The 14781-nt window shown below is 53.1% G+C and overlaps 1 protein-coding gene across 7 annotated transcripts in view; it reads right to left on the reverse strand.

The window, feature by feature from the left end:
- Nucleotides 1-14781, reverse strand: part of BCAP31 (B cell receptor associated protein 31) — a 28379-nt gene that overhangs the window by 3204 nt on the left and 10394 nt on the right. For all 7 annotated transcript variants that reach the window (XR_003117273.1, XM_025371780.1, XM_025371779.1 and 4 more), the window contains exon 5: nucleotides 261-396. Coding sequence is in view for 6 of the 7 variants with exons in the window: in XM_025371780.1 (XP_025227565.1) it covers nucleotides 261-396 (136 nt within the window). In the remaining variant the exon portion in view is untranslated. The remainder of the gene's footprint in view (nucleotides 1-260; nucleotides 397-14781) is intronic.

The raw sequence follows: 14781 nt of genomic DNA on the forward strand, positions 1-14781 counted from the left end.
GGAAGCAGTGGATGGAAATGAGAGCAGCAACACCCTCCCTCCTCACCCGGACCCTCGTACACAGACACCTCCAGCGGGCATACCCTCCCCATCGAGGACTTCCCCTCTGTGCCTCCACCCAACTCTGGTTTTTCAGGCAGTGGAAGTTTCATACATTTCCCAGCGTGACTGGCTAGCAGTGGCCACTGAGGCCCTACAGAACGTGGTTCCCATGGTGTAACACCAGGGCGCCCCATGGCGGGTCAGGAAGCTGGGCTCACCTTCTTCAGCTGGTCATTCTCCTCCATGTACTTCTTGGCCGCCTCACTAGCACTCTCTGCCTGCTTTTTAAAGGCTTCATTGGAGGCCAGCAGTGTGGCCTGCTGCGAGATGAGAGTCACCAGGCGTCTAAGCAGGCTGCAATTATTTACAAAAAGAAGGGAGAACTGAGAAAAAGAGCATGAAGGGCTGGCAGGAGCACCTCCTGGTTGCTCCCACCCCACACCTGGTTCCAGCCTGGGCCTGCCTTCTTGCCAAGGCAGCCGAGCGAGAAGCCGCCAACCTGGTGCTGGCAGCGGGTGGGAAAAGGTGGGGCTCAGAAGCTGTCCTCTTCCGCTGTGCCCAACGGCCACCCTCAGCTCTGGGAGGGGCTGGAAGCAGGAGCCTGGGGGGTTGGGAAGAGCCTTGCTACAGCATGAGGTCCCAGAACGCAGCACTTTCCAGATCGGGGCCTAAACGTGCCAGACAAGCCACAGCACCACCTTCCTCCCTGCGAGGCCGGGCTTGCCTCGGTAAGGTAACAAGAGAAGCTAATCAATTCGGGCACTTCCAACATGCCGGGCCGCATTCTCACATCTACCTGATGAGGAAGTTACTATCACTGCCCCAGCTTATAGACGAGGAAACTGAAGTTTAGCAGAGTAAATCAACATACCCAAGGCCAAAAACCAGAAATGGGCATGGCTGGAATTCCAACTTATGTCTGCCTGACTCCGGAACCTGAGCTCAGAACCACTATACTCTCTAAACTAACAAGGAACAGCTCCCAGGTCCCAACGTAAGATAGAACTCTCTACTCTGGCCAGCCTCCATCCCAACCCATCATGCAGGCTGCGCTGGAACACATCCGTTATGTAACAGCACCCCGAATGAGGTCTTCTTGGGCTGGAGGGTGTAGAGGAATCAGGACACAGGCGCACGCTGCCTATCTGAAGCAGCCAGGAGAGACAGGCAAACAGGTGGCAGCTGGAGGCAGATGCTGGTCCCCAAGCAGAGGTTAGAATGGCCACTTCATTTCCCTTGGTTCACCCCTGCCCCGAAATGTTAGCTGGCAGGAAGAGAAGAGGGAAGGACTCGTTCAAACAGTCAAAACAAGGCAGGGGTACCTTTCTCACACACTTCAGAAGGTAAGGGACACACAGGGCATGGGAGAAGGAAGAGACAAATCTGCTTAGTTCAGGGTGCTTCAACAACAGCTTACTCAGAAGAGTCGAAGTGGCCTCCTGCCCCAGCCAGGCCTTCACACTTCACAGCCTCTGCTCATGGCCAGGGGCAGCCCGGAAGGGCTAGAGAAAGTAGAGAGCAGACAAGGTGAGCTACCTCCCTGGCCCAAGCCATGGCTGTCCAGGGCCTCAGCAGAGCCCCTTTCTAGACGTACTCAGCACAGAAAGGACCCACCCGGGCCAGGAGATGCCCCTGAGGTTCCTGGTTTGGGGAGAGGCTCCCAGGGGCCCCTGGCAGCACCAGGAGAGCCAGGCCATTGATTCCTGGCAGAGAAGGAGAGTTTCCAGTGACATGTGCTTTCTAAAATTAGCGGCCCAGGACCTCGTGGCCTAGGGCTCAGGTTTCCCTGCCTCAGCCCCCAGCTGCCCACCAGCCTGCCTCCAACTGGGCTGGAGCCTGAAGGTAGAGGAAGCTACTGAGCACCCTAGGAGCCAGAGAGAAACAACGTGTCTGACTCACATCGGCATGGCCAGAAGTCACTGGGGAGACCTAGAAAGAAAGGCAAGTCTGACTAAGACCCAGCCCCCTGGCAAAGAGCTGCCCAGCCCCAGAGCAGATCCCAGTGATGTAGAAAGAGGAAGAGGACTGCTCCTCCCAGCTGGAATTGAGGGGTGGGGGTCATGCCACCTGGTGGTAGAGACAGGACCAAGCAAGACTGAAGGCTATACTCCCCGCCACCAGGCCAGGCAAGTGGCTGCTGGTGAGTGCCCATAGCTATCACCCCAGTACCCAGGGAGACAGCTAACACGAATGCTTCCGCGGCAGTGCAGGAGAGGCCCAGCTCTTTTCGGACCGTCCCAGGCCTTTCCCGGCTATTGAGAACCAGGGCTTCCAAGATAAACCAGGGCACACACAATGTGCGGCGCAAAATCCACGCCGTGTCTGCCCGAAAGCCTGGCCCTGCTCAGCCCCAGCCCGGGCCTTCAGTTCCCAGCCTTGAGACAGTCTGGGGCTCCCCTGTGCCAGGTCCCACTTCCCCTTCCTCTTGCCAACCCGGGATCTCGACCCGGGATCATTCTCCCCCCAGGAACCTCGTCTTCAACTGCCTCCTTCCTGGAGTCACCCTGACCAAGTCCCTGGTCTTTTCCTTCACATATATTCCTCAACCTAGGCTGGCCTGCCCTTCCAAGCCAGCAGCAGGGCCACCAGTGGCCTCCTAACCGCCAGTCCAGAGGCCACCCTGAACTCCTTGCTCTGCTGCTAAGTTACCCTCCGAGGTTCCCTCGCAACACCCTCCTCCCACGGTTATTCTGCTCCCTCTGGAGTCTGCACTCTTCAGCTGACACCCTTCCTCCCAGCCACTCTTATCCCTGAAAGGGTTTTCTCTGCAGCCCACACTCACACCTAACCTCCTGCTAAACGTTGGCTCCTGGATGTCCCCAGAGACATTCCAGACTCAGCTTGTCCAAAACAGGCCTTCCCTTGCCCTGCCTGACCTGACCACCTCATGTAGCCCCTGCTGTAGTGGTGGACAGGCAAACCGCCTTAGACTCGGCCCTCTTGGCCCCTTAGCCCGAGCCACAACCCAGTACTTTCCATGTCAACTGCAAACACGCCCACCATCATCCCCACTGCCGGCGCCTCTTCCCTATCTGCCGCCATACGGCTTTCCCATCCACCTCCCAGAGCAAGGCAAATCCAACCACGTCAGCCCTCTGCTTAAGCCACCTGCTGTCAGCACGCAGGCCCTCAGTGAGCTCTCCTCCCTCACTAACCACGTGGTCCCCTTGCTCTAGTAACACCTAACCCCTCACCATTCCTGGAACATGCCTGGCTCTGTGTGGCAGTCCTCCAGGCTGGAATGTCCTCTCAACCCAGCTCGATCCTCACCTCCCCGAAGAAACCCTTTCGGATCTCCCACCCCATCAGAGGGATGCCTTCTGGGGGCTCCTGCAGCAGCCCCCTAGGCACCCACATGTAACTACCTCATTTTCTGTTCTCTGCGTGGCTGCCATCCGTTTATATGGCTGCCCCACCAGGCTATGAAAGTCTTTAGGCTGGGCACTGTGCCTCCATCTCTGCACTCCCATACCTGGCACACTGACAAGGGGTCTTCCGCCCACTCCAGCAAGTATAGCTAAAAAAAGGCTGGGCTTCCAGATGACCCGATCTCACTCCCAGAAGAGGAAGTGCTCCCTGACAGGTGAGGGGACAGGTTTGAGGCTGCACGTCAGGCTGGACAGAATCTCCCTGGGCCTAGACTGCACCTGCGTTCACCTGGGAGCCTGGCACCAAGAGGGGCAGAGGCAGACACAGAGCTGCTCAGTCTAGCAACCGAAGAGACAGAAGACAGTGGGAAGGAGCTGTCTCAGACCCGTGCTGATGAGCAAGCCAGGCTCATGGCTGCAGGGGGAAAAACCATTCACTGCCGCGAGCTGAAGGCGTAACCCAGAGCTCCAGCCTCTGCATCCTCGCACCCTTAGCCCCCACCCAGGGCCCCAGCAATGCAGACCAGGCCCCCTCTGATCACTGGCATTTTTCAGCCTAGGAGCCAACCTTCTAGAACATTTTCCTGCTCCCTCACACTGGGTCACTCAGGAACATTAACGTGTGCTTCTGTCTGTTCCCTTGTAGCTTCCCAGGCGCCCAGGAGAGGGCACGGAACATGGCCTTTACCTTCTGCCTCTACTGGATCTCCCAAGTAGTCTTACTTGGGAGAATCACTGTTCTTAGCTATTCATTTCCGGAAAACAGGCAAGAACCTAAGAGCCAAAGGCATCTCCTACAGATACAGGGTGGTCACCAACAGAATGGCCCAGGGTCCAAGAAAAGGCCAGTGAATGAAACTTAACAGAATCCAGATGTGGCCTTGGCAGACACATGGCAGCTCCAAATGCCTCAATGTAACTGGGCTTTCTTGATAGAATGTTCTTGGACACTAAGCAGGGCTATCGTGCTTTTATAAAAGGTTGAGTAAACCAGAGAAGGCAGGAGAAACAGAACCTCTCCACAGACTCTAGAGAAACAGGGCCAACCATATCAAGTAGGCAGAGCCATGACTCATAAGTGCTTTTCGGCAGCCCTGTCTTCCCCCATGAGCAAGGGGAAGAGGACATGGGCTTAATAGGAAATGGGGAGGCCGGGCGCGGTGGCTCACACCTGTAATCCCAGCACTTTGGGAGGCCGAGATGGGCGGATCATGAGGTCAGGAGATCGAGACCATCCTGGCTAACACGGTGAAACTCCGTCTCTACTAAAAAAATACAAAAAGCTAGGTGGGCGAGGTGGCAGGCGCCTGTAGTCCCAGCTACTCGGGAGGCTGAGGCAGGAGAATGGCGTGAACCCGGGAGGCGGAGCTTGCAGTGAGGGGAGATCCCGCCACTGCACTCCAGCCTGGGCGACAGAGTGAGACTCCGTCTCAAAAAAAAAAAAAAAAAAAAAAAAAAGGAAATGGGGAAAGAGCAAATCCCGACCAAAAGATTCCATGCTATGGCTCCCCCCGCCACCCCCTGGGCCCACCCTGCTGATGGGTTTCAGGTGAGTCAAGTCATTCAACCCCCAGCCCCTGCATACATAGTGTTCACACAAACTCACTCCTCTGCCCCCAGCCGGCAGAAAGCCTGTGTCCCAGCGCCACCTGCTGACTTTCCAGGCCTATCGCAGGTGGCCAATAGACTGGGTGAACACGCCCCAGCTGTGGAAGAAAAAATGAGGCAGCGCCCAGGCAAGGAACCAAGTCAGGCGACGCCTCAGGAAGGCTTCAGTGAAGGAGAATGACTAACACCAGGGCTTCCAGTGTCCTGAGCGACTCTTACCCACCAGTCTGGAATCAGGAAGACAGGTTACAACTAGGAGAGTCACCTAGAGCAGACCCGAGAAGGCCGCCCCGAAGGGCTGCCCCAAGTCCATTTTGGTACAGCTGCTTGGCCTTCCCTGTAGCCTCCCAGCACACAGATGCTGGAGAAGACGGGAAGAGGAGGGCTAGAGCTGGGGGAAATGGAGGCCGTTTCAAATGAGAACATGCCTTGTGGCAGCTCCAGCCCACAACCCAGATGGAGCTCGCCCGTCCTGAGGACAGTGCAGCAAGCACAGGGCGAAGGGGCAGGTGTGGGTCTGGCCTGTCCTCCCTTCTTCTTGAGAACAAGCGACATGGACCAGCTGGGTTTCTGGGGTTTTGCTGTGTATCTTTTTTAAAACCAGCTATCTGAGGGGTTTGGGGTAAGCTGGAGGGCAGAGAGCGACCGAGTGAGGTAAGACAACTTAGGCAAAGGTAGTCTGTGATTAGATGACTCAACCTAAAAAAGAAGAAAAAGGAGCTAAGCAAAGAAACACGGGCAGCTCCATCTGGGCTAATGGCAGCGATGGGATTCTACCCTGGAGGGTAAGGAGGAAACAAAAGATGAGTGTGGATCAAGTTCAGGTCAGCAAAAATCCAGGGGGCTCCCACACAAACAGGGGCCTTCCTGCGCCTGGCTGCTAACCAGCACTTTGGGCCTAACCTTGACCGCCACCGAAGCTGAAAATAAGGCAGAGAAGGCAGTGCAAGTCCTCTGAATACACAAACCCCAGCCCAGAGGGAGCTGCTGTCCCCAACACACTCCAAGACTCAAGAGGGCCTCTAGCTAGCTGTGCCCCCGAAGCGCAAGGTTGGCAGGAAGAAACAGGAGCGACTGCCAGAGTCTTCCCCAAGCGGAAACCAGTGGCTCATCCAGTGTGGTCCCCTGGAGGTGGCCCCGATGCATCCATCTTCACAAACTGTCATAGCTCCTAAGACCTGAAAAGCTGGGCTTCTCATCTAAAAAGCCTGACAAGTTCGACACAGACACGCATCTAAAGCTGTCGCCATCATCCCAGGACAGCCCATTCAGTCACCAAAGATTTCAGCAGCCCTTCACATGTGCCAGGCCCTTGGCACTGAGCTGAACAGTCTAAAGGGCAAGAGCCCAGGTTTTCCATGATGGGCAACCCTGCCAAGTGCCACGCCTCAAGAGCTGGATGTGCAGGCTGCCCTGGGACCCAAGGACAGCACTATGGGTCAGCCAGGGACATGGTGTGGGCCCCTCGGAACAGGCTCCACAGGGAAGCCTTGGAGATTCATGAAGAGGAGGTGCTGGCTAGGCCAGCACCTGGAGGGGGTGATCCGCACAGAGGCCCCCAAAATGCTCAGAGAATCAAGTCGGGGGAGAGCATGTGTTACGTGAGGCTCTCCCATGAGGCCCACATGACTGCTTCATGGCAGGGGGAGGTCAAAGCAGAGACTGTGGGGGAGCCACGTCCTGGAGGATCCATGTGATAGCAAGCCACTGGAAGCAGGGTACACAGGCCAAAGAGGGGAAGACAGGTGGCAGGGGGCCTGCTTGGTCTATACGGGATGGTGGTGGCCCCACCACAGCAGTGGTCCCAAGGGTTGTGAGAGAGAGGCTTAGGAGGTGACATCTACAAGCTGTTTCATGGGTGGAGTCCAGCTCTGCAGGGTGAAGACTTCTGGAGGTTGGCTACTTGACAATGTGAAAGCGCCTCAGCCTGCTGGGCCGCACACTGAGAAATGGTCACGATGGTTGGGCAGTCACATGGGACAAGAAGAAAGGGCAGAGCAGCCCCAGGCTTCTGGGTCAAGTCACAGGATTTAGATAGTAGTGGCAGAGGCAGGACAAAAGCTCAGAAGGCTTTGGCTAGGAAGCTGGGACTCTCCCACTGCTGTCCCAGGGAGCAGCAGCAGACTATAGGGGGCGAGGAGTACAGGCTTGCTTCTAGGTGTGATGTTTCCTTTCAGGCCAGGCCCCCTTTCCCAATTACAAGGGCTACTCGGGGGTTCTCAGGCTAACCTCCTGTATGTCCTGAGCCCAGTCCCGCTGAAAACTAGTGCCAAGCACGAGGCTTTCTCCGGAATGTGCTCCCCTCCTTGGCCACTAACCTGCTCACATCCTCCTTCTTGATCTTGCTTCCCTCTTCCTTCTGATCCCCAATCTTCTATCGCTCTGCTAGAGGCTGGAGTCCATCCTACCAGCACATTCCCTTTGCCCTGGCCTCAACATCTCTGCAAAGCCAGCAACGCAAGCTCGACTGCCCGGAAGCACCCTATCCTGCTCATCTGCCAGGCCTCCCTTGCTCAATCCTGCTTTCCCTGTCCCTTCCTTTCCTTGCTGTCCCCAGGTCTGGCCAGAGGTCCCACTCTGCAATCAGCCCTCATGCCTAGCACGGTAGTGTTACCCCATGGGCAGCCAGAGCTCCCTTTCCAGCAGGGGGCTGGGTCCTCGCATTCCGCAAGTCCAGAGTAGAACCAATATCATCTCAGACTCCCAGAGACTGAAAAAGCCTGCTGATTCAACTCCACCTGGGCCCCTCAGGTCTGTCCCCTCCACCCTACTCCTGCTATCACTGCCTCAGTTCAGGTTCCCAGCAAGTCTCACTGACAACCTCCAACTTGGTCTCCCCACCTCAGGCTCTCCTGCTCCACTCCATCCCATACACCCTTGCAAAATATTAATCCACACAGGTGACCGCATCCCAGCAGTACTGGAATACCCACTAGGCAGGCTCTCTACCACTCAGGAAAGTTGCATACAAAGTCTGGAACCCTTTACTCCTAACCGTCTAACCTGCTCAGGTCGTGAATACCTGCTCACGTTCAAGAACTGAGCCTCTCAGTGGGACATAAAGAACATGGAAAGAAAGAGGGGTGGGCACGGTGGCTCACACCTGTACTCCCAGTGCTTTGGGAGGCCGAGGTGGATGGATCACATGAGGCCAGGAGTCGGAGACCAGCCTGGCCAACATGGCGAAACCCTGTCTCTACTAAAAATACAAAAATTAGCCAGGTGTGGCGGCATGTGCCTGTAGTCCCAGCTACTCGGGAGGCTGAGGCACGAGAATTGCTTGAACCCAGGAGGCAGAGGTTGCAGTAAGCCGAGATTGTGCCAATGCACTCCGGCCTCGGCGACAGAGTGAGACTCTGTCTCAAAAAAAAAAAAAGAAAAGAAAAAAAAAATCAACAACAACAAAAAAGAGAGAGACAGATAATAGGAGTGGCACAGATGCTCCAAAGAGGATCAGGAGGCCGAAAGAAAGCTGACTAGCTGAGGCCACTGTTTATGACGTCAGAAACAGAGCTGCGGGCTCAACGTCCACCAAAGAGGAATTGGGTAGACACTCAAGAACACTCAAAAACGCTGCAGAGGCCAGGCATGGTGGCTCCTGCCTGTAATCCTAGAACTTTGGGAGGATGAGGTGGGAGGATCGCTTGAGCCCAGTAGTTTGAGATCAGCTTGGGCAACAGAGCAAGACTCTGTCTCTAAAACATTAGCAGGACGTGGTGGCACATGCCTGTAGCCTCAGCTACTCGGGAGGCTGAGGCAAAAGGGCAGGGCTGCGGTGAGCCATGATCACACCAATGCACTCCAGCCTGGGTGACAGAGCGAGACCCTGTCTCAAAAAAAAAAAAAATGCTGGAAACAGGTCAGTTGTCCCAGAAAAGCATTCATGATAAACTGAGTAGAACATTCAAGTCACCAAGGGGCATTTAAAGCATGTGGTGCTTTAAAGCCCCGTGGTTAAATTTTTTTAAACACGGAAATGTTTTTTAAAAAGCATGTGGAGGCTGGGTGTGCTGGCTCACGCCTGCAATCCCAGCACTTTGGGAGGCTGAGGCGGGTGGATCACCTGAGGTCAGGAGTTCAAAACCAGTCTGACCAATATGATGAAACCCCGTCTCTACTAAAAATGCAAAAATTAGCCGGGCGTGGTGGCATGTGCTGCAATCCCAGCTACTCAGGAGGCTGAGGCAGAAGAATTGCCTGAACCTGGGAGGCGGAGAAGCCGAGATTGCACCACTGCACTCCAGCCTGGGCAACAGAGCGAGACTCCGTCTCAAAAAACAAACAAACAACAACAAAAAAAGAACCCATCTTCTCATCGGCAGGCCTGAGAAGCCCAGGTCCTGCCAAGGTTGCTGGGCTCTGGGCCACAGAGTATCAAGGTGCAGCAGAGCAGATGTCAGTTACCCCAGTTCCAATGATTAAGATGGGAAAAAGGAGAAAAGGAACACAGTGTGCAGAAAGCGCAGATGAGAAACCATGGATGTGGGACACTGGTTGTTTAGTAATAAAAATTGCAGCTGGAGCCGGGCGCGGTGGCTCAAGCCTGTAATCCCAGCACTTTGGGAGGCCGAGACGGGCGGATCACGAGGTCAGGAGATCGAGACCATCCTGGCTAACACGGTGAAACCCCGTCTCTACTAAAAATACAAAAAACTAGCCGGGCGAGGTGGCGGGTGCCTGTAGTCCCAGCTACTCGGGAGGCTGAGGCAGGAGAATGGCGTGAACCCGGGAGGCGGAGCTTGCAGTGAGCCGAGATCCGGCCACTGCACTCCAGCCTGGGTGACAGAGCAAGACTCCGTCTCAAAAAAAAAAAAAAAAAAAAAAAAATTGCAGCTGGGCGTGGTGGCTCACACTGGTAATCCTGGTACTTTGGGAGGTCAAGGTGGGCAAATCGCTTGAGCCCAGATGTTCAAGGCCAGCCTGGGCAACATGGCAAGACCTCACCTCTACCAAAAAAAAAAGTTAGCCAGGGTTGGTGGTGCACGCCTGTAGTCCCAGCAACTCGGGAGGCTGAGGAGGGTGAGGCTGCAATAAGTCACCTCACTCCAGCCTAAGTGTCACAGTGAGACCCCATCACAAAATAAATAAATAAATAAATAGATGGCGCAAAAAGGCTGGAGTAAAATAGAAAAAAAAGATTTCAAACCAGGTCACACATCTCTGAGTAGAGAACTGGTTAAACCCCAACAATCCCTTCCAACAACAGAACACTGCACAATGGCTGAGGATGAGGGAGGTCTATGTGAAGAATGTGGACCAATTGCTAAGATGCACTGTTGGGTGGTAAGAGCTAGCCAAAACAGTGCAAAAGCAGCCCTGGCACTTGTAAGGAGAAAGTTATCCAAACATGGAAAAATTTACTGAACAGTTCAGAAACACACCAACCATTACCAGCCACTATCTCTGGGGATGGGGCCACAGGGGAGCTCACCTGACGCTTCTCTATTATGTAAAGTTATTTTTTGGGGGGTCGGGGGGGTTTGTTTTACAATGAGCAGGTATAACTTTCGTAACGGAACTATGAAGAGGACAGCTTTGTTTGTTTTGTTTTGTTTGAGATGGGAAGTTTAGTTCTTGTCACCCAGGCTGGAGTACGATGGTGCCATCTTGGCTCACTGCAACCTCCACCTCCCGGGTTCAAGTGATTCTCCTACCTCAGCCTCCAGAGTACCTGGGATTACAGGCGCCCACACCACACCCAGCTAATTTTTGTATTTTTAGTAGAGACGCGGCTTTACCACGTTGGCCAGGCTGGTCTCAAACTCCTGAGCTCAGGTGATCTGCCCACCTCAGCCTCCCAAAGTGCTGGAATCACAGGCGTGAGCCACCGCGCCCAGCCTGCTTTGTTTTTTAAGTGTTTTCTGCAAGCTGCAAATGGGCTGCGTGGCCGTAAGGCTGGACGAGAGCATCACACAGAAAGCCAAGTTCCTCTAGGGTCACAGCCAACATCTTAGATTTAACTCTTAGACTAGCAAGGAATATATATTTCTGCCAAAATTCCAGAAATGATTAACTAGATCACTTATGGGCAACTGGTGAGCCAAGATGTGGGCAAGATGTGTGTGGCTGCTTGAACCATCTGGTTGAGAAAGTAGTAGAGCCACTCGCTTGTCAGACTTGTTCAACAGTGAATTAGGTGAGGCCTCACATGCGTGTCAAAGGGAATAGTAACAGAAAAGTGAGATAGGCTATAGACACCAGAGAGCAGATCAGGACTGTGAGAGCAGATTGCAACAGCAGGCCAAAGTGAACTCTGCATTCTAGCCTCCAGGCGTCACTTTGGGAGTATACTGGAGGGTCTCATGAGAACTGCCTTTACCGGAAGCCACGCATTCATGGTAGAAAGGAAAGTACAAGCTGTTCTGCATCCTGATTGTGGTGGTTATTAACTGATGCTCTGCATGTCAAAACACTCACAACTGTATGCCAGAAAGTTAATTTTACTATATGGCAACTTTTTAAAATGTCGACTGTAGAAATTAACCTGGAACATCCTAACTTCACACTAAGGCACACGGAGAGGACTACACTGAGCGTAACACATTCGTCTAGTAGCCTAGCTATCCCAAAGCCACAGGAGGGAGGTGACCATTCCACTGTCCTCTGGCATGGTCAGACAATACCCGTAGTGCCCAACCTGGAGTCGTCCTAGAAACAAGATCATGAAAGCAGAATGGAATCAGGAGAGCAAAGGACTTACTACTAAAAACCAGTCTGTGGGGAACCAGCACTGGCATACCTGCTACCACTATAACAGCTTCTGAGGCAGCAATCTGTTCTCAAAAAGTTGGCCCTTGAATGCAGCCCCCCAGATATCACAGAAATGGCAGCAAGCCTGACAGGGCCAGCACCTCCCTCCTAGTAGCTCCAGCCTTCACTCAAGGGTGCTAACAGCTCATTAACTTTCGCAGTAGCTCTGCCACTAACTCAAACTGAGTTGCAGTAAGCTCCAACCCCCAAGTCTTTGAGCTCCTGGGTAGCCCAGTCCTCCCTGCCCTTTATGAACCTACATGCATGCCTATAATAATGCCTCCCCATTGAAAACTCAAGTCTCATTAAAGTTGTTCTGATCAGGAAGCCCATCTAGATAGCTGAGGATGCTGAATGGTCACTAACCTTCTTGCTATTCCTCCTAGCATCCATTTCTCCCTACTTCTGCTCACCATGACAAACATCCTCGTGCAGATAAATACTGAGCAAGCCAGATGTAAAGAGTGAGCCCCCTGGCCAGGCGTGGTGGCTCACACCTGTAATCCCAGCACTCTGAGAGGCCGAGGCGGGCAGATCACGAGGTCAGGAGATCAAGACCATCTTGGCTAACACGGTGAAACCCCATCTCTACTAAAAATACAAAAAATTAGCCGGGCATGGTGGCGGGTGCCTATAGTCCCAGCTACTTGGGGGGCTGAGGCAGGAGAATGACATGAACCCGGGAGGTGGAGCTTGCAGTGAGCCAAGATGGAGTCACTGCACTCCAGCCTGGGCAACAGAGTGAGACTCTGTCTCAAAAAAAGAGTGAGCCCCCTAAGGCTTCTACGTGGATGTGTTGATGGAGCCAATCCACAAGGCAGCCACTCATGTAGGTTAGGACCACACCTAACTACACTGTTCTGCCGGCACCTTCCCCACACTTTGGCATCTGGTCCTTAAGAACAGACTCAGACTGGCAAGCGTCATGCTAAAAATCCATCTACACTCCATCTATAGAAGGCTGACAGAACTTCTCCAGGAATTCACAGCAGTCACCAATGATCCCACTCTTCTTTTCCGAAAGCATACAAGCTATTCTTTCTAGAGCATGGTTGGAGATTAAAGTCAACCCTCCCCAGGTCAATTCCTCATCTACCTTCTCCCTTTGGAAATTGGGATGTTTGCCAGGCTGCAGTCTGCCAGTATTTCTCCCACTCTGCAAATCCTCAAGCATCGGTGGCAATTTCATCTGCAGATGATCTCAACAGCTTCTGGACATAATCTCATCAAGTCTAAGTGCAAAGTACATCATTTAGGGATGCTACTCTTGCCCACCTGTAATTTCCATTTTCTCATCCCAGTGTTTCCTTTGCCCTTGATCACCTACCCTCCATCTCCTTCCTTACACAGACATATAAAAGGGACTGCCTTCTCCCCACTTCTCCATATCTTTCATGATTCAGAGCTCCCGGCAGGTTTTTACCTTCCCAATACTATTCCTTTTTTTTGAGGCAGAGTCTCGCTCTGTTGCCCAGGCTGGAGTACAGTGGTGCAATATCGGCTCACTGCAACCTCTGCCTCCCGGATTCAAGCAATTCTCCTGCCTCAGCCTCCAGAGTAGCTGGGATTACAGGCACCTACCACCAAGCCTGGCTAATGTTTTTTTTTTTGTATTTTTAGTAGAGACAGAGTGTCACCATGTTGGCCAGGCTGGTCTCAAACTCCTGGCCTCAGGTGATCTGCCTGCCTCAGCCTCCCAAAGTGCTGGGATTACAGGCGTAAGTTACCGTGCCCAGCCCACCCCCTCCCCCATACTATTCTTAAAGCTCTAGATGCTTTTCTGGTAGATGGCCTAGTTTCCTCTCTTTCCCTCCTCACTGTGGTCTTTTTTCCTCATTTTGCTGACTATCATACTCAGAATTCTGGTTTTGAGACTCAGTCTTCCAGAGCTGCTTCCCTTTCAGCCTCAGACCACAAGATAATATTTGTTTGGAACTTCCTGAAAAATCTAGGGTATGTGTCTCATTCCTCCCAGCCTTCTCATTTCCTGACTTTCCTAAGTTTGAAGATAACAAGCTTGTTGATCAAATCTGTGATCAAACCCATCATCTTGAAAAAATGTGTTTGCCTTTTCTACCTCCACCCCTCTTCCCAACTTGGTCACAGAGAATACAAAATCATCTAAACGACAGACTTTAAGACAAGTCTAGTGCCTGGTAAAGCACGACACACCAGGTGACTAGAGAGCAAGAATCTCTTAGGCATGGAGATTCTTGAGTCTCGCAGCACAAAACCAAGTGAGGAATAACTGTCCGTGAGCCTGAGAATCACTTGGTGCTATTGTCTGAGTGCCCTTCAAACTTCATGTGTTGGAATTTAATCCCCACTGCGGTAGCATTAAGAGGTGGGGCCTTTTGAGAAGTGATTAAGTCATGAGAGCTCCACCCTCAAAGCAAGCACCTTTCCAATGCACCCTTGGTCTGAGCTCCCATCCACCTCTCAGCCAGGCCCTGCTGATTAGAACGGCTGCGTGAAGCAGGAGGCAGCAAACAGGGCCCCAGGCTCAAACAGGCACTTCGTAGTTGTCTAGTTTTGCCCAACTAGTTACCCTTGGCCCTGATCAAGGCACTTAGTTTTACCAAAAACATCACCAGAAATACTCTGGCTGCCATGGAACGTAACATGCCCTCATGAGTTTCATGTAGGGAAGGCCCTGAGGTGAGGTGAGGAGAGGCCTAGCCTCTTCGTGTCACTTCTACCTGCTGTCCCTAGGTCAGCACCCCAAACACAAAGAGCCCCCCATTCAATTGCTCCCTTGTGAGTTGGACTCTGAAGGTCCTCTCCCAGAGGAGGGCAAGGCCTTACCCGTTATACCTCACTCTCCATGCAAACAGAGTGTGAGACAGTAATCTGTTTGCCTCAGAGTATGTGGTGTGTGAGGGTCTTCTGATATTTCGAGCAGCCTTCTCCTATCCTCCACGCAGCCTCTGGAGGTCAGGAGAAAACTATGTGGCTTCCCTAACACAGACAGGGCTTTGGGGTCCAGGCCACAGGCTGAGGAGGAATCAAAGTC

This window comes from Theropithecus gelada, chromosome X (assembly GCF_003255815.1).
Source record: "Theropithecus gelada isolate Dixy chromosome X, Tgel_1.0, whole genome shotgun sequence".
NCBI lineage: Eukaryota > Metazoa > Chordata > Mammalia > Primates > Cercopithecidae > Theropithecus > Theropithecus gelada.